Source organism: Poeciliopsis prolifica, unplaced genomic scaffold (genome assembly GCF_027474105.1).
Source record: "Poeciliopsis prolifica strain line A6 unplaced genomic scaffold, Auburn_PproV2 SCAFFOLD097, whole genome shotgun sequence".
Taxonomy (NCBI): domain Eukaryota; kingdom Metazoa; phylum Chordata; class Actinopteri; order Cyprinodontiformes; family Poeciliidae; genus Poeciliopsis; species Poeciliopsis prolifica.
Window position 1 is genome coordinate 122,802 of NW_026562472.1, and position 20,649 is coordinate 143,450.

The 20,649-nt window shown below is 38.4% G+C and overlaps 1 protein-coding gene across 1 annotated transcript in view; it reads right to left on the bottom strand.

The window, feature by feature from the left end:
* The window catches only part of LOC129353813 (neural cell adhesion molecule 2-like), a 269,675-nt gene continuing 249,026 nt past the window's right edge, over positions 1-20,649 (bottom strand). The window contains 4 exon segments of the mRNA XM_055023258.1: positions 1-1,192; positions 5,522-5,732; positions 18,137-18,311; positions 20,111-20,228. Coding sequence (XP_054879233.1) covers positions 1,078-1,192; positions 5,522-5,732; positions 18,137-18,311; positions 20,111-20,228 — 619 coding nt within the window. The 3' untranslated portion in view covers positions 1-1,077.

The window sequence follows — 20,649 nt, forward strand, 5'->3', positions numbered from 1 at the left end:
GAAAACAATTAAGGAAGTTAGTTAGGAGACAAGGAAGTAAAGGGAGTGGAGGACTGAAGGAATCAGGAAATAAGGAAAAAGGAAGAAAACAAAGATAGAAGATCAACTTTTAGGACAGAAAGTCTGACAATACAAACATTTTTTCTATTTTCTTATGTTCTGTCTGTTCCACATCAGTGAGTCCAGAGCAGCCGGCCGCCGCAGCATCATCGTGATCAGTCCACTCTCTCCGGCGCGAAAAGCAGCAAATCAGAAGCTGATTTCATGGAGCGAACCGCACGAAAGGGAGCGAAAAAAGGAAAGAAAAGGCACATTAATGCCATAATTACTGCCGTGGAATCGCTTCGGGGTTCGGTTTCCCTCAAGGGGAAGCAAATGAGCGGAAAAAGGAATATTACACCAGAACCTGAACGCAACGGGGAGAGGAAGTGAAACGAAGGCCAAGACTTCTGCACTGTGGAAAAAAAGACATCCTTGTTTTAATATATTTACATAAAAGCTCTGTAAAATATCCAGGTTTTTTTCACCTATGTACAACACACAACGACATCAGAGAGAGTCCGAAACAGAAAAAGGTTTCCTTTCTTTTCAAAATAAAAGACAGATTTGGGATCAAAATGAAGTGTGTCCACGCTTTGGGTCACTTTCAGATCAAAAACACTTTTTTTAGTGTTTAGAAACATTTTTTGATTTGTTTCTACGTCTCCAAAGCATGAAAACACCAGGAGTTAAAAACAAAGATGGCGGCCGTTCCACAAACCGCCATGAAAACAATGAAAAGGAAATGTCTGAGGAGTTTTCAATGAAAAGACAGAAAATAAAATAAAATACAATCATTTAAGAGGCTCCTACTGAACAAAATGCATTCTGGGTGTCAAAAAGTTTCCCTCCCGTTTCCTCTCTTTTAATTTTATTTACACATGCCTTTCATTCGGGCATTAATATAAACAGATATAGTATTTTACTCCACTATTTTCACTTTTCCAGGCCGTTGGTCTCGTGATCCGAATGTTCTTTTGGTGGCGAGGGGAGCCGACCCCGTTCTTCTTTACCGTTACTTTATATATATATTTATCTCTAAGCCTTGCTGTCGTCCGGCTTTATGTGGATGCTGTTGTCGCTGTGTACTTTGATTTCAATCGTATCCGGCTTGAGAGACTCTTTGCCATTTTCCTCCTTCAGCGGCAGCTTCCTGCAGGAAGAGAAGTGGCGAGGCGACAGGAGGAGAGGTGAGGCTCACAGCTTTTCACCGTTCAAAACCAGAAACTAAAGGATTCAGGATGGAGCACAAACACTAAATGTGCACAGAAAACAGAGTGTTTTTCATTTAAAGCCCATGAATAATTTAGATTATGCATGAATGTTGTTTTTTATTTCAGAAAAAACAACAAAGATTATAAATATTCCTGCTTCTTCAAAATGAGTCTGAACGATAGGATGCAAGTAAGGAAGGATGGAATGAAGGGAATAAGGACACAAGATAGGAAAGAAAAACAAAAGAAGGAAATAAGGAAAGGTGACAATAAGTTTTTCTAAGAGATTATTATTGCGATAAATTGTATTATTATCGTTCTGAGACCATTTTCAACACATTCTCAGAGATTCATTGAATTAACACTGAAACTGGAAGATATTTTAAATATCCAATAAACAAACAATTAAAATCAATTATCTCCCAAAAAACAGAAGGTTGAAACAAAAACACCAAACTGAAGAAAGAAAAATCATAAAAAGAGTTTTAATTTATCATGTGATTAATTAATTGATTGATTAATTGTGACAGGCCTACACAGTACATAAGGAAGTGCTTCACAAAAACCATAAAACAATAGATTAATAAAAATTATTTAAAAAATAAAAATAAAGCGTCACAACAAAAAAGTTACATTTAAATACAAACACAAAAAAATACATTTTAAGAATCAATTTAATCTGGAAAAGTAACTTAATCCAGAGAATATGAGACACAAGTTAAGAATATAGGAAAGAAAAGATGAAAAAAGAAATAAAAACTATGTTTAAAATTTAGTCCATAAATGGAAACTTTTTTAGCGGCCAGAAAACAAAATGGACGGTAAATATTAAAAAATGGAACAAAAAACATAAGACTTACAGCCAATTTAAAGGTAAACTTATTTCACAAAAATAAAAAATTAATGGGAAAAAAATGTCAAACAATATTTGTTGTAAATAATTTAGAATATTTGAAGAAAATGAACAAGAATGAAACACTTGTGTCACTTCTTTTGTTTGCTTTTATGTGAATTTCTATTTTAACAACCAAAAACAGAAAAAGAGTGTTATATACCGGCATGCAAAATTATAATGACTAAACTAAAGTAGAAACTAAAATCACCATGTTGGAAAAACATGGCGTCATTTTTCCAGTCATACGGGAGTGGCAGTATCATGATGTGGGAATGTTTTACTTCACAACGTCACAAAACAGATGGAGCAATCAGATAGGAGCATAATGATTGATAATCGATCACAAATCAAACAGCATTTTATGAAGTCCTAATGAACTGAATATGAACGTCTGAATTTATTTTGGTTTATGTGAATTTATAGAAGATCATAAACGGCTGAAAAGATAAAAAAATCTGTGCTTTTGTTTTTACTTCAACCATTAAAGTTAAATTTTTAAGTCCAAAAAGATTCAATTTTAAATCAACACGATTTACCTTCATTGACATCACTTCCTGTCTCCCTGAGTGAATCTTTAAACTAGGCTGCACATTTCAGCTGAGTTCAAAGGTCGCTGAGCTTTACTTTATTTTTTATTCTGACGACGCTCCTGGTGATCAATCAGGACAGTTTGATCGAGATCCATCTGTCAATTGAAGCTTCTGACGGAAAATGAGGCTCAATCAGCTGTGAAACTAAAGAAATGAGCATTTCCACAGCAACAGAGGATCTACGGGAACAAAACAAGGCCAAAATTCACTAATAAATGTTTTTATGTTTATGCAAGATTTGATTTCACATTTTTCACTAAATGAAGGAAAGAAGATAGATGAAAAAAAGAAATAAATAAAAGGAAGGAAAACGTAAGAATAGAAGAACGAGTGAAAGGATAGAAGAAAGAAATGGAGGAAGGACAAATGGAAAATATGAAGGAAAGACACAAGGAAAGACCAAAACACAAGGAAGGAAAGAAGGAGATAAAAAATACAGAAAGGAAGGAACAAATTAGAAAAGAAAAAAGGAGAAAAGCTGGAAGGAAAGAGAATAAAAGAATGAAGAAAGGAAATAAAAAAGGGAAGGAGATAAAAATGAAAAAAGGTTGAATAAGAGAAACAACAAAAGAAAGAAAGAATAAAAACTAGGAAAAATGAAAAGAGAAAAAGTGAAGGAATAGAAAAATGACAAGAGCAAAAAAGAGAAAAAGGAAGAAAAAAAGAAGTAGAAGAAGGAGGTAAAGCCACGATTAGGTTAATAAACAAGGAAACAAGGAAAAGTACAAAAGGAAGACATGACAAAAGGAGGAGAAGGACACAAGAAGGGAAGTTAGGAAGAAGGATGAAATATGGAAGGAGTGAAGGAAGGAAAGAACAAGAGGAAGAGTGATGGAGACTTTCAGATTCTCCAGATCTGAAACATAAACTGCATCAGGAACATTTGTTGAATTTTAACTCCAGACATTCAGATTTAGAGGATTCATTTCCATTTGATCCATCGTTAGAGAAATCAATCCCTGCTCGCTTTAGAAACACGACAGCATCTGGAAACACAATCAGGTTGATGAATCAGTTTAATATCTGGCCAGTTCTTTAGATCAGCTAAAACTCAGAGTTCACCAGCGGGGCGAGCTTTGATATTCCAGCTCTTCATTAATAGAAATTTGTATTTATACAAGCAGCAAATGGTTGATTTTTACATCTGGGACGTGGTTTCATGATCTGCGGGGGAGTTTCCCAGCCAACCGGATCGTGAATGTAAAACAGTGACCTGCTGAACCTAATAAGCCCAAGTGTTGCTGCGGGCTGCGGGGGGCTTCCCCTCGCCTGATTGGTGGATGCTGGAGTGGCTGCAGAGTGGAGCCAATTTCATGTCTCATTAGCTTCATGCAAACCCAGATTGGACCTCAGATGGGGAGTTTCCTCACATCCTGGTTCCTCCTGCTTGGATGTAAATCAACACGAAATGCATTTCGGAGCTTTGAAATAGAAAAGTTGAAGTTGTAACTCTTTACGCTTTACTTTCTAAATGTTTTAAAGCTGCAGCATGTTATTTTTAAGGTCTTAACGCCGCCAATCACTCTCATGTATGCAGTACTAAATATGCTAATGGTGGAGAAACACGTTAGCGCTGCTTCCATAAATACAACTTAACTTAAGACAATAAACTGTCAGAATCTTATTAAAGTTTCTGCAAAGAAATATCCCAGTTTTAAAATGGTAGCACCATTTTTTCAATGTTCTTTTAGTACCAGATGGAGACGGGATCCACTTTATTCCTGCTGTGCTCTTTACTTCAGGAAACAGTTGGTTTCTAGCAAAGCAAAACATGTGGGAGTTTAACTTTCACAGGATTAAAGGGAAAATATCACAACTATCTGTCTGTCAAAGCGAGACGGATGATCTAATTCACACGACAAGGTTCTCTGGTTTTTCTGGGAAATATCACTATGAAGATTTTTGCTTAAAGTATTTGCAGCTTAGGAAGCAAAGCTACATATTGATAGTATTAAGATTGTTTCTGATTAAATCTCCATCAGGCCTGATTGTCAGATTATGCAGAAATACTACAATACAGGATCAAGAATGTCAACATTTTGTCATAATATGGGTACAAAAACAGCAGCATTTCCAGTGGCTCTGTATCTGTCTGCAGTGTTTGCTAGTATGGAGTGTTTTGCGTGGCTCTGCTGTCCACACAGACTCACACTCTGCATGCAGTCTGAGCAGCCAGTCACTTAGTGACTCAGCAAAAGTCAAAGCCCCCTCCCTGCTCCTTCACACGGGCAGCATGGAAAAACAAAAAGCGGCTCCGCGGAGGCGAACCGAGGCCTCGTTTTATCCCGAGCTGTGAACTTCTACGCTGAGAAGAAGCGAAACACAGAAGCGGCTCATGCAGCAACAACACAGGCGACTGGAACGCCACAGCCAGCGCTACGGGCATGCAGATGAGGAGAGGACTCACAGCACAGTGGATGGAAGCACAGACGTTAGCCAGAAAGACATAATCAGAGACATACTGTGGTTGAAAGGGTGGTTGGGCGGCTGTTGTAGGTGTACCTACAGTAAACGGTAAAAAGAAGTCTCCTTTGCTCATTCGTAGCAAATAAAGGAGTGACATGAAAGGCAATTTGTGACATTTGACTAAACTGAGGGTTGATGATTTTCTCTCTCTTCAGCCCAAAGTAGGAAACAGTTTCTACAGATTTTCATTCGTCCCTTCAGGTCTCTAAGGTTGTTGATACACCCACAGCAGATGTTCCAAGCATGAAGGACCTGGCGACTTGCAAACATCAAAAACCCAAACAGTTGATCCAAGATTTGAGGGAGGAGGGGGATACTCACAGGTAGCCGCCTTGCCCTCCTCCATCTCTTTGCCCTTGCCGCTGGTCGCCGTCTTCTTGCTGCAGAGCGTGCGAGTGATGCACATGAGCAGGCCGCAGTGGCGCAGGAAGAAGCAGCTGACGTCCACCAGCACCAGGAGCAGCAGCAGCGCTCCGAGGCCGAGGCCCACCACCGCGCCGAGCCCCAGGCCGCTGAACAGGGATTCTGCTAAGGCAGGGAACACACAGCCACGCACACCTGTTAGCTGACTCAGTCTGATACAAACGCAACATCCGTTTTCATCACCATCCAATAGAACCAAGCAGGTGAAGCGGACCCACAGCCTGAAGGAGATTTTTACAACATGTTTTGTGGGTCAGATCATTTCTGCCAAAATTTGACATTTGAAATTTAGAATTTAGTCAAAAAGTTCTATATTCTAATCGTATTCTAATCTCATTAATATAAAGTTGTCAGACTTTTTTTCAAGCAAATTCTCAACCTTTCAAACTCAGAAATTTCCATCTTTTTTCTGGAAAATTTCTCACATTAATCTCAAAATTTTCATGTTTTTTTCTCGTAAATTTAAAACTTTTGCAGCTCAAAAATGTCCATATTTTTTGTGAAAAATTTCTCACATTAATCTCAAAATTTCAGTGTTTCCTTCCAAATTTAAATCAGCTTCAGTTGCAGCTGGGGGCCGCGCAGAATCAGTCCAGGGGCCACAAATAGTCCCTGTGCCACAGTTTGGACACCTTTTGTCAAGCTGTGGTCTGTGAAGTACTGCATGTGAATAATATGTAGAGTTAGCTTAGCAAACAATTGTGTTTAATAGGAAGAATAATAGACAAATAAAAGTAGTTTGATATTTTAATTGTAAATGCTGTGATGGTTTGTCTGATCGAAGCACAAAAATGTTGGTAGTTGAAGTCAGCTAAAAATACATAAAAGTATTTTTATTCTTGTTTAAAAAGGATTTTGAGGTTTTATTACAGATATATTGTGAGTAAATGAAGCTACAAGCGTCTGTGTTTTTTAGGAGAAGGAAAACCGAGAGGTTAAAGTTATGTGTTGGAGTCAGCAGGGAGTCTGAAGGACGATCCTGCTGGTCGGCTTCCTGCAGAGCAGAGGCTGAAGGTCGCAGCTCTCGCTATACATCCATATATTTAACACAAATGGAGTTAACTGCAATGTAAGAAGGGAAAAAAGAAAGTAGAAACTTTCTCAGAATGACTCGAAGGTCAATGAATTCCTTCGAACTGAGCTGGAGAGTTTCCAAACTAATCCGCGATTCTCACTGGAGCCTGGAATAATCTTGAATATTAGCGTGAATCCCACAAAATCTCCTCCAAAACAAATCAATTCTGCCTTACAAAGTTTCCGCTATTTAGGATTAAAGTTTCAAAGACTTGAATACATAAGGAAAGGATCTGCGGCGATCCAGAAATGTTTTTGGTGATTTTGGTGTTTTGATTTGTTTTAAAACCTTTGGGTTTTTCAAGCGACAGGTTTGCGGGGCTGTGCGCCCTGCAGCCTCACATCTTCACTCAGCTTTACGTGGCGGCCGCCTGCATCTCTGCAGGGGAGATGTAGTGCATATTTCCCAACCCCACTGCTCCACAGAGCATCATTAACATGCTGATGTTTCAGCCTGAATCATTCGGTTGCCTCTCGTTTCACAGCTTGCAGCCAATAACGGGTTCATGTGGGGCAGAAACTCCACTTTTCACGCAGGGAAAAAACACGGCGGGCTCAGAGGAAGCCAGCGATGGATTGAATTAATAAAACAAATACATCAGGGTGGACAGTGCAGCGCGGCTCCCGTGGGGCAGGAATGAATAGAGCCGGGGCCTTAAGTGATCCTGGGGTTGAGCAAAGTGAAAAGAAGCAGTGAGGACGGCTGGAGGTCAGCGAGGCTGGGAGTAATCAGTGATTGCAGATAGACTCAACCTACCTGTTCAGATAAAGCTTCCAGTCAGAGGCTTAGCTTCTCTCTGTTGGCTGCTGGAGGACAGTGGCCTGCTTTACTCTCCATTTTCTACTAATACTCTCTCTGTTTGCTATTCTTGCTGTCGTTAACTTTATGCTTCTTTTTCTCTTTTTATGGAAAGTATTCGACTCAGTAGCTGCGTTTTCATTACAAATATATCCATATGTTTTGTTTCCATCAAATAAGTAATTACAGCGGTGAATGTAAACAGCTATATGAGTTCATAATCATGATTCAGCCAATCAGAGGAGGCTTTGGCGTCTTATTCAGACGGCTACGTACGCAGCGGCATTTGGGGGAAATTAGTTGGCCAATTTACAGAAAAAAGATGGATTCCAACATGTTAGACTGACAGAAATTATATGTAACATTATCTTCCTACAACTTCCTGTTGTCGTCTTCTTTGTTGTTTCTGCCAGTAGTAACTCATGATGTAAATTATGCGAAATATATCTATTTTGATACAGCTGAAAAACAAAAACACAACCTGTTTTACAGAAAAACATGAGTTTTTTCAAAATTATCATTTATTTTGGGAAAATTTGTGTTTTCAGAGATTTTTTTTCCTAAAGCTTTATAAATAAAATGCAGCTTGGTTGTTATTAGCATCTCTGCTAACGCTAAAACAACTTCCACTGCGTTTATTAATGCATGTTAATGAATATTTGGTTACAGTTATAACACTGAGGGTCCACTGTACATTTAATTTTATACAAATACAACTAAAATTGATTGGCTGGAGAAACATTTTCTCCAGCTAAAATGTTTGTTAGACAAACAAGGAGAATTAGCAAAAATAATCCAATGAGCAAAGGGTCAAGGTCCAGAACTTTCCACTAGTTGCCTGAAATCTGATAAAGTTGTTGGTGAGAGCAAAATTGAGCAACATATTCAAAGAGAGGATGAATGTGGGGTTTCACCCCTCAACAAGACAGGAGGAGGCCATATATAATTTTGGACGCCGTCCAACTGAAAGCAAAACCCAGAGGGCTCACTGTAAACAATTTCAAGGTCCACAAAACAGCTTTATAGCCGTTATTAACGCACAAAACAAGAATTACAGAGGTCAAAATATGTGCAGCAGAGGCCACAGTAACCCAAGGAGAAAGCTCTTCCAGACAGGTTTTAATATGCAACCAGCAGAGGAAGTTCAAATTAATTAACCCTGAACATTGCATCTGAACTCAAACACAGGCAGAGAGGCTTTAAGTGAAACAGGAGCGTTCCTACGGGACAATGTCAGGATACCAGGGTACTGTTGACATTTGGAGCTGGAAGGAAACAACAGGAACTAAGAAAAAGAGCAAAAAAAAAAAAAAAAAGGTATAAAATTCTGCAATAAGATGTTGGATCATCAATAAGAGACCTAAAATAATCACAAACAACAAATGAATCGTTCAAAAATCAGTGGAATATGAGAAGAACATTTCAAATCAATCTATAAAATATGCAGAAAAAAAGAAAAGCAACAAATAATGACCCATAATTGAGAAAACATTGTTCGAGGTGACCTATAAAGTCAGGACAGATCTACAGCAGAAACAAAACATGATCATTATATCTGTTTTAAAACAAGATCATTATTAGATCAGGAGATTTCTGTCTATTTTGAGCTTCCGTCAAAATGAGCTGTCACTTTAAATCCAAATAAGCTGCTGCTGGCCACGCCCCCAATTCAATGTTTACATTTGCACATGAAAATGTCTGCAAACTGATGAGTAATTATACAACTATACGTCTCTGAAAAGCAGAGTGGAGCCTCATGCACAACCAGCAAAACTCAGGAAGTGTTTTCTGGCTGAAAGTCAACAGCAAAACACAACTGAGAAAACGATTGTGTTGCTAGGCAACGGGCGGAACTCCACAGGCGTTGCTAGGCAACAGGCGGAACTCCACCGGCGTTGCTAGGTAACGGGCAGTGCCTTCTGATTTGTGACATTTTTAAAACAGCCCATTTTCCAGACACCAAAAAGCTTTGACTTATTGCCCACTATTGTTTTTTTTTAAGCCAAATGGGAGCAAAAATAAATGTGAAATACGAATGTTGAATAATATTCAAAATGGTTATGAAATGAACACAATTGTGAGCAATTAAAAACAGCTAGTAGTTGACCCGGTGCATGTCTTGTTCCTCGGTTCAGAACCTGATTGCTTCTGCACCCACAGTGGGAACCTGAACCCAGATGACTCTCATGTCTGTGGCTTTGTTCTCGACTCGCAGCCGAAGCGTCAGACAGCAGAGCCTGGCAGCGATCCCAGGCACAAAGACACTGAACCTGGTGGCAAAGGGAGCTCTAATTAAAACTCTTTGCTTTTCCGCAAAGCACAGCAACATGGGATTTGCAACTTCAAGTCCAGATCAATTTCTTTTTTCATTGCCACAGGCGGCTGTTTTCTGTTTTACCCTTTTGAAGGTTGATTTGAGCTAATTTGGCTGCGGAAGCTGCAGATTTTCCAAAAGAAACACTGAGCAAACGCTTCACTCAGTCATCGTCAGTCTGCTGCAGATTTAACCTAAAAAAAAAAAAAATCTCTGAAAATGTTCTTGTTAAGTTTTGTCATTTAGCCAAATTTTAGAAACTAACTATGTTGCAATTTTTCAATGAACTAAAAAATAGTTTTCTGCGAAACGACAAAACTCATAATTACTTCAGAAAATGTATATCTTTTGTTACATTTTCACCGATGAGATAGTGATGCATAACGGTCCTTTCTGTACTGGAATCTACAGAAACACAGGAAGGCTCACTTTACCTGACCAGTTGTTTATCATATTGTGTTTGACTGGTGTGATTTTAGATTATGCCATTCTGTGTCACTATTGGCTGTAATTTAAAAAACAACAATAAAAAAAAGACGCGAGTCGGAAGGACCTACATTTGCGCTCTCAACATTTCTCTCCAGAAGACTTTGAGTCATTTGTAGCAAAAATGACCAAGGCTCTAACAGGTGATTGTTACCTTAGCAAGCTAAAAATAAATGCCGTGGTGAAAGTTTTTATCCACAAAGCGCCTAAACCGTGTTGCTGCTGCAGCACAAAACGCCGGGAAGAACATCAGAGAACAGCGCTAGAAACTCTGTTATAGAGTAAACAAAAACTAAACAACCTATTACTTTATTGTTTTTACATCTAAAATAAATATTTCTCACTTATGTTGCCACTACTAATTATGGATCCTTTAAAATAAACACCTAAATTAAATCAATCTGTGTGTCATAAATCTCTACAATATGAGGGCCAAAACTGTAAAAATAATGTGTCGATATATAAAAAACAGAAAACATTATAGCTCTTGCCTCATAACTTATTTTCCTCAGCAGTGCCGCTCAGTTATGTCGAACATGTTTCTATTTAAATCTCCCAACAGGGGAAGTGGTTGTCTCCACTCCGTTGCGTCTGTGGCGACCGCGCTGCAGCACCGTTTCTTATTTCATGCTCTCTGGCCGGAGGTCAGTCGGCTAGAAACGGCCTGAATGCTTCCCTGCATGACGTTTTTAATCACATCTACATTTCAGACTCAAAGCGGCAATGAAAGAAACTCAATCTGGTAAACTAATGCCGCCTGACGACTATTTGTTGATTTCAAAGACATGAATGGAACATTTTCCGCTGCTGTCAAATTTATTTGGCTGTCAATTTTCAATTTCAGTTCACAATGTAATTTAGCTTGTCTTCTGTCATCTGTACTTTACTTGAAATCATGACAGAGCAATAATAACCATCATTATTGCTGTCTTCTCTGTAATTTCTTTCTATTCTGCTAATATTGCTGAAAAACCTCTTTTCCATCATGACAGTTTAACCTTTTTCACTTTATTTTATCATCATATTTTAAACATTTTTGTTCTTTGTTCCCAGTTGTCATTGTTACATATGTTGACTTCCTGTTGCTGTGGTTCGGTTATGCGTTGTGTACATTTTGGTAAACACTAATAGACTTAAAAATTGCATCAGAATGAAAAAAAGAGAAAATTAATTGACTTTAATGTTTGGTAGTTACATAAACTGCTCCAGAAAAACATTCTCTTCTTTGTAATATTATAGAATATCATTTTTGCTTATAATTTGAAGTAAAGTTTCACGGGTAACTATTGAAATAAAACTCAAACATTCACACCTGAAACTTGTTAATTTTAGTGTATTTAACTTTTCTCCCGCTGCTCTGAACCTCCTGATTATTCCATCAGATACTGATTTCTAAACTCTTGTTTTTGTTTCCAAATGAATATGAACTTGTTTTTCTCTTTTTTTGCATTATTTGAAGTCTGACAGCATTGCATCGTTGCCGTTATTTTTCTGCAAATAAATACTAAAATTTTGCTTGGAATTTCAGAGACATGTTCCCAGCAGTTCATAGAATAAAAGAACAATGCTCATTTAACATATAACTACAAGAAGTAAAATCAGGTCTTTTATTTTTTAGAGCTGTATACTTAATGGGATGTTCTACTTTTCACAGTGATTTACTTTGCAAATTTAGACATTAAAGCAACAAAGATCAATTGGATGGATGACTGTTGTTGTGTTATCATGTCAAGGCAAAGTCTTTGGGCAGGAAATCGTTTGGCGTTTTCTCAAACTTCCCCAGAGTGGGAGCGCAGCAGCCATTAATTCCTATTTCTCTGCTCTATTAACCCCTTTCCTGGCTTCCTCTGATTACCTGTTGATCTATAGGCCTATTAGCAGCATTATTCAACAAGCAGACATCCAAGAGTATGGGTGGCACCTGAAGACATTCATATACATCTCTGACAATAACATCTCGTTAGGCCTGACCTGTGATTGACTGTCTATAGATTGGACCTGCGAGGAACTGACTCAATTAATAATGACCAGAGCAGAGCTCATTGATTGTGACATTAGTGGGGATAAACATGATCGTTAAGGGATGGGTGTGAGGATTCATTTGCATGGCTCCGTCTGATATGTGACGAGGAGGCCTGAGGGGAAACTTTCTTTGAGGAGGGCCTCAGAAAGCGAAACTTAATAATTAAACTCAGCTCGGCTCGAAGGAGAGGGATGAGTCGTCTCTTTTGTCAATTTCCTCGGAGGAAGCATTCGATCCCGGACGAAACTCGAGTGCACTCAAGAGCCGGCGAAGAAATAACGAAAAAGCATGGGAAATTGCTGCGAACGCACAAGCATACAGCATTTTTAACAATCTACCTCAAAGGAAAAGATTTGGTCCACTTTTAGTAATCGCTGCTATCTGTCCGAGAAGAATCAAGACCTTGATCTTCGTAGCTAAAATCTGATCTTAAAACAGCCAGAAAAACAGAAATATAAGAGAAATGTTAGTGGGTCGGGTTGCTGGGCAGGTTTCTTGAACATGAGTTGATCCTGTACATTTAATCGTCAGGCAACGTTTTGACGCCATCTTCCATAGGGTAAAATCTCCAAGAAACTCTTTGCTGAAGAATGAAAGCAGTTTGAATGGGTTTCCCACCCGGTACCACAGAGGGTTGTCCAATAAAGTGGCCAGTGAGTGTATGTTATGGTGAAAAATGAAAGGTCTTCGCTTGGTTTCTTTTCATTATTCCCTCCTTGCGTATTTTAACTTTTAATACTCAAATATTAAATTAACAATCATAGCTATGGCTAATTTAAAACCTCATAAAATCTTTGGAAACTCAAGCATAGAGTTGTAAAATCCATCAGGTAATGAATCCATTGGATGGAAAAAAAAGAGATAATCATGGCTAAATTAACCGCCAGCCCTTTTCTTTTGGTATCTTCCTCCCAACAGTCCGGTTTGATTCTTTTCTGCTCTCTGCTGACGAGACGCTGATGAAGAGACGGACGTACTGCGAACACACTGTGTCACGATGTGTACACAGTATTCAGTTGATTTGAAGGGGCCACATCAAAGTTAGTTCACCTCGATTGTAAGAATTGGTGCTTTTAAACTTCAGCAAGATTTCCACAGATCTGCTGTGTTTTGATTGGTTGATGCACAATTTTTAAATATTGCATGAGAAAAGCTTGAAGGAAATGACAAAATTCAACTCCTCAACAAAAGTGGCTTTTTGGAAAAAGAGCTAATGCACCCAAAAGGGAATGGAGACACATTTGAAATGGCCTAGTCCAATCCTCCAGGATGTAAGGGAACTAGGAGAAAATCTGCGCCTTACCAGGGCACGAAACCCCCAAAAGCTTTAAATTCTGGGTGTGTTCGTCCAGTTTGGAGGGACAACCCTACTGTTTCTAAGTTGTGTGGTCTGTGCAGGCTGATCAATGCTAACTCTTGTTTAACACAAGAGCATCAACATCTGAACAGCTTCAGCCATTGTTTACATCCAGATTTACAGAGTCGAGCTTCTTCTGGTGCAGATTTATGACGTAAAAGTTGGATAAAATGCGACATGACGGGTCCGATTGAGGAAACACGATTTACTATCACATACGGAAATGAAGAATTGGACATTTAGCTATCCAGGAAAAAGTGAAATATGAGCAAAAACTAAATTAAAAATCACATTTTCCTGTAATCTGAATGCATCATTTAACAGAACTCTAAATATTAAGGGTTAATCTTTGGCACCATGTAAAAAAAATCCAGGAGTAAAATAGAGCCTCTCCTGAAAATGAGCAGCTAAGTGAACTCAGTGTGAAGTCTTGTTTTACCAGTTGAGGCGTTTAGCAAAGATTAAATGTGTTTATCTCACAGCAGTCTAGAGACAGTAATCCTTGCTTTATCACATCTCAGCTCAATTATTGTAATGGACTCCTTTTCCAGGCTGCTGTTTTTTGCTTACAGCTTCTATTTTTATGTTGGTTTTTTTCGTCATTCATTACATTTTTGCTACTTTGCTTGTTGCTTCCAAAGTAAACTTGATTTTGATCTCTGTGTAGATTTCAGGAAGTTGACTTTTTGAAGGTCAGTCTGCACCACAGGAAGGTGAGACGTCCATAAACACGAAGCCACTGGCATCTGGTGAGGTGGGTTTTCCTCTGATTGAGGCGTCCCGACAGACCAGCTGTCCCGCCACTTAAATTGAGGAAGCTGAGCAGGAAACGGCGCATGTTGAGTTGCCTGTTCATCAGAACGTGAAGCTGCAGAGGATTTATTCCATATTTGCTGGAACCAGCAGCGATCTGAGCCTAAATGTAATCAGGGAGCATTTCCACCTTGTGACGTTATGCATCCTAATCTCCAGACAGTTCAAAACTCCTTAATGGCTGTAAACTGACTCTCCTTGTGCGTATTGGAGCTGCTTGTTGTGGCTGATAGTCGGTACTATTGCATATCAAACTTGGTGTTTGGCTCATTTCTCTGCTTTTCAGGATGACATTGATATCGTCTCTTTGTCGCTGCGCTCAGAAACCCAATCCTCTGATCGCTGTGGGATTATCTGCTCTATGAATAAATAAGTCACATCAGCTGGGATCTTATATCATACTGGTACACCAGTGAGTACATTACAGGCATTATTATGTTGACTGCGGCATATTTTACACAAAGCAAACAAACAGAAGTCTTTGATTACAGTTCTGTTTACAGTTAAATCCCCGTCGTTGCGTTTGCATGAATCCCTCAAGACGGTTTGATTTACATGCCTGATAATCGGGGAACTGGCTTAGAGGCACGTTAAGCCGCAGATGGAGCTTTTATCTTGGCGTTCTGGTTGTTAATCGGAAAAGAAATGATTTTTCTTCAGAACTGAAACAGATTCTCTCTGGGACGCATATAAGTTCATGTTGGTATTCTTTCAAATGAATGATGCTGCGGTTTAAAATTATTCACATTAGCAAACAGCACATATGGATATTTTTGCTTATTTCAACTGTATGAAGTTCTTCAAATGTCCAGTGAGCAAAAAAAACAAAAACATTTCTTCATAACAACTCGAACTTTCAATATCTAGCAAGTTATTCTCACAAATTACCATCTATTAAAAGAGTGTTTCATCAGATTAAACAGAAGTAAAACCTGCTTCCTGCAAGGACAGGAGTGAAATTTCCCATGATGCATTTTTATACAATAATAATAATAATAATAAAAACTGGATAACTGATAATAGTTGGGCAAATGTTTGAGCATTTTTCCTGCTATAATAAATAACACAAAGTGAAATAGATTGACATCATACTGGGAGTTAAAGCCTCTCCGACTAAATAAAAATATGAGTTTAAAATATTAAAATAGGAAGCTCTGACTGTAGTTTTGATTCACTGGGATTACTTCCTGAAAATACCAACAATAAAAAAATAAATAAAAAGTTTTGCTCAAGCTTGGAAAAGAGGAGAAAAGCCTGTCAAGATCATTCTCCCCCTCAAGTGCTTTGATGAGATTATTACAAAGAAAATCCATCACAGCTGTTTCAATCAAAGCCTCTTTATGACGCATGAAGCAAAAAATAAATAAATGAATAAAAATAAAGCCAGGAAATAAATGCAACAGCCACAAGAAAGCTGGGCAGCGGCAGACCGGGTCCGGCTGCAGGGGAATCAAGAAAACATCAAACTACTTCATTTTCTGCTGGCTCCAGCTGGATGTAAGTACCTGGTTTTATTTCAGATTTATGCATTTTTAAAGCTGGAGGGAAGAGGTGAAAGTGACCAGTTTGTTCTGGTTTCTCCGTTTTTCCCATTTGAGATCAGTTTTAAAGCTAAATGGATTGAAATGAATGCTTCTGTGTATTTATTTATAAGAAAAAAAAAAACAATAATCAGTGTCTCTTGACCCAGTTTCAGGCCCACAGCATCACAGATCCAACACCATACTTAACACTGCATGTTTCTATCACTTCTGTCTTTGATTCACACTAAATGCAGCTAAAGTTAGAGATGGCTGCTCAAAAAAGACTTTTGATTTGCTTCGAGATTAGAAAATCATATAGTGACAGGCACCAAGATATGAATGTTTTCTGGGATTATGATCCTCTATATGTGTTAGCATTGCTATATTTTCTTGAAAAGATGCAAAACATCCAAAATGGCATAAAGATGTACCTAGAATAAAATCAAAAATTTAATATATTTTCCAAGTTGAGTCAATTTTGCATGAAATGACGTGAAAAAGAGAAAATTTGTGTTTTCCTAATAAAAGATGGCGGACAATTTTGCTCTTCTTCTCTCTGAACCTTTGTTCTGTCAATTAAATACAACATTTTCATCCACACTTCTTCCTTCCACTCAACTTTTCAGTAATAAGCTTGGATACTTCTGCTTTAAAATCTGTTGTTTTTAAATCTTTTCTACTGACTCCAAATTGACTCGGTTGCATCAGGTGGGAAAAGAAACCTGAAATAAAAAGGAGTAAATTGAAAAGGGAATCAAGAGCTGCTTCGCAATCAGCACATTTTTCTCCACAAGCAGAAAACAAAAGAAAAGTACACGACCAGTTATAACTGAAATAGTACAGAGGAAGAAGTGAGAAAAGAAGCAATTCAATACACAATAAATGCATAATACATAGGAGGGAATTGAATAGAGAGGGCACATATATGTGGACTCAGTTTGTTTCATTAGGTCTGCAGTCGGGTCTTTATGCAGCATGGCGGATGATAAAAACAAGGCAGCAGATTGGACCTCAAATGGAAGTGGCGGATGTTTCACATCTAATATCGCTGATTGATTCTGAAGAGTTCTTCAGCGTCTAACCTGATTTGAAGGAGCAGGAAACGACGAGTCCGCAGCGCTTTTCCATAAAACATAAACTGATTTTGGCTGGAAATATGAAGAATGATGTCTTAATGTTAAACCCCAGTTGGACTACACCATGTTGGAAATGTTTTGTTTTTTCCAGGCTCTCTGCTTCGATTCCCTGCTGTTCGCTAACAAGAGAGGACAGCCAATCGAAGTGACCCGCCTGCCCAGCTCTTGTTTCCTGGCGGAAAAGCGAGCCACACGCCGGCGGGCCGTTTAGCCGCCGCAGTAACAACAGAGGCAAACACTGGCTGCATCCAAACCGGCACAAATAGACCAGGAAAAAGGCAGAAACAGAACTGAAACACAACACTTTGGCTGGATTTTAATGGCAGATAAAGACAAAATGAGTAATTTATCAAGAGGAAAGTAAGAAGAAGAAAAAACTGCTGCTTATAACTCTCTGGTCGTCTCTTTTTAGGAAGCTTAAAGCTAAAAATGATGATTTTAAGCACAAAAAGAAGAAAACTGGACTTTTCAAAATGAGGTTTCACCTCCAGTTCAGAAACAAATATAGAAATTTCACTAATATGGAAAAATTCATCATATTAGGTCATTAAAATGGTCGTTAATGAGACGACTTTGCTGCTATATTATGATCTGTGAAGCTATTCTGTGAAGTGGATTTTGGAGAATATTTTAAAAGTAGAAAGATGAAGATCAAACACGTATTTTGATAACCTGTTAAGTTAACTAGTATCCGATCTCTTGCTGAAAGTTACTTGTAACTTCGTACTGGTGGACTGAGAAATTTGCACTTGAAATTATTGAAAAGTACTCTGAAATATTTGGTTTTTCTGGTCACATTTCTGCTGCGTTGTCAGACTTGCTTTCAGTCCTCAGATATGTTTCTTTTTCTTTTGTTCGTTTTGTTTCTTTTCTTTACCAGCACAAGAAAAGCACAGAAGCTTTCACAGTGCTCTTTCAGTGCTTTTTGAATGTGTTTTATAGAAGGTGACTTTTAGTGGGGCCCCATGTTTATCGTGCTTTTACCTGTGATGTCGGGCTTCTGTGGCATGAAGAACTGATAGAAGGTGGGCTCTGATAGGCCCTTGACGTTGCGGGCTGTGATTTCCACTTCATATCTCGTGTTCCACTGCAGCGGCTGCAGCATCGCAAAGTCGTTAGCTCCTGGAACCAGCTTGGTCATCCACTGTTCCTCTTTATCCTGCAGGAAAGGGATCGAAAAATAAATTAAAAACCAGGGTCAAAGCCTGTTAGCTTGATAAACAAGAGGTCGGGTTTTAATCCAGTCTCCCTTCACTCCTCTGGCCAAATGCGCTTGTGTTCCAACCTGGCAACCCATCCCACCAAATCAAGCTTATTGCAGGAAGCCAGCAGCGCTGATTGTGAAGTGGAAGGAAAAAAAAACAGTTTAAATATTTTTTACAATTAAATATCCTGGAATATTTATTTTCTGTTGCAGGGTTAGGAGAATATTTACTGTACTTCATTTCTTTTATCTATATTTAAATCCCTTTCTTTTACACAAATTATGAACCTGAATACTTCACAGACTTTTGTATTTTTTCTTATTTTTCTAAGAATCATTTCAAGCTTCTGCCCTTGAGCTGCCTGTTTAAAAAGTGACACAAACACAAAGAGTAAATTCATAAATAAATACAGTTTAGACAATAAAAACAAATAATCTTAGCACAGAAAATACTGAAATATGTTGCTAAAATATGAACTTATTAAATAATACATTTAAAATCACATGTGATTATTCAAACTGACATTTTTTTATAATTCCCAAAAATAAATTAAAGGATCTCCTGTACCAGTTTGTGTTACAGCACCTCTAAAGATGCCTCTGACTGAAGACACTCTGTTTTATGAGTTGTCTTTAATTACTTGACTTCACATTAGGTTTGCTTTCCTCTTTTTAATAAACGCTGCTTTGAGATGGCGGCCATCTTGGTCAGGTCACAGGGACTCTATTCTAGAGGCTGAGAGAACGCGTGGAATCAAAGAAATGAAAAAAGAAAAGAGGAATAAATAATATTTAGGTCTCAGGAGTTTTTATTTTAGATTTTTATTTGTAAAAATTGTTGAAACTCATCTTTCTTTTTCTTTATATTCCACATTAATGGATTATTTTGGTGTTCCTCCATTCTATGAAAAACACCACAGCTTTATTTTGTGGCCTCTTTAATCCTCACGTCCTACATTTAACCTGAACCACCATTAAAATAGTCGAGCAAATCCAGAGAGACGGTTTGTAAGCGAAACAAGATGTGAAAAGCAGAGATCTGCCAGCAGAACATTATTCATTTAAGGAACCAACTCAACCCAGCAGCAAATCAATCCAGCTCGCATGATGTGCAAGGGATTATTATGTCAAATATAAAAAAACTCCATCAGCGCCAGTTACTTTTTAGAAAATGTAAGAGCACGCCTTGTGCAAACTGAATGGCCTCATGTAAATTTAATGAACGCTTGATTTCCAAACCGCGCCTGTTGTGTTTCGCTCTCTTTGTGCTCCACGTCAAAAACAGGAGTGATAAATGTGAAACATTTATTCTGTCTGCTAAACGGAGCTGCTCCGTAATCAGAGCCGCTCATGAATAATAATTCAAAACGTAAACCCGGGGTAAAAGAGCAACACAAAGTTATTTATCCTGACAGAAACGGAGCAAACTTTGTTTCTTTCACTCACTGGATTCTAGTAAAAAACATTTTAATTTCCTCTCCCAACTAATAAATTGTAATGTTTATTGTTTGTTTCAGAAATGATGACTGTTTTTATGACCTTAAGTATTTTTGAATTTCAATTTGAAATAATAGAAAATGAAAAAATCTGAACCATAATTAATATTCAAAGATTAATTAAAACACTCCATAAAATACATACCAATACCAATAACAACATAACAACAAATGACAAAAGTTGCAGTAGATTATTTCCCCCTTCTCAAAAAACCCAGCAGGATTTTGGAATAAATTTGTAAAAGGTTTTTGTCTCACTGTTTTGTATTTGACGATATATTCCACGATGGGCATCCCGCCGTCGTCCTGCTTGACCAGCCCCAGCCTGTAGGCCTTCCCCACGCCCCTCTGGCCGTGGACCGCCGGCGACTCGGTTCTCCTGAGGAAGACAGCGCCACATCTTCATCATTTTGCTCTTCTATTGCACCTCAGCAGCGGCGGCGCTGTTCTCCCAGACGGTTGGTGGATAAATAAAACGCTTACGGTGAAATTCCCTGCAGACGAGGAGAATCTGACAGAATCCATTCCAGGTTCTGATAATCTAAATTCATATCTGTGGAAGTCGGGGAGGTTGAGGCCCTCTCCAATATAAATACACCCTGGTTGTGTAATGTGGCAAATAGGCCTCATTCTGCAGAGTTGCTGATGCTCTGAATAGATTCTGGAGGCATGTAATGCATTTCTGTCACACATCCAGTATTTGTATTAAATCAGAACCAAAACGTTTCCATATTCCTGCTGAATTTGGCTGTTTTAGCTGAAAGCCTGATCTGCTGAGGGTGTCGACGACTCAAAAT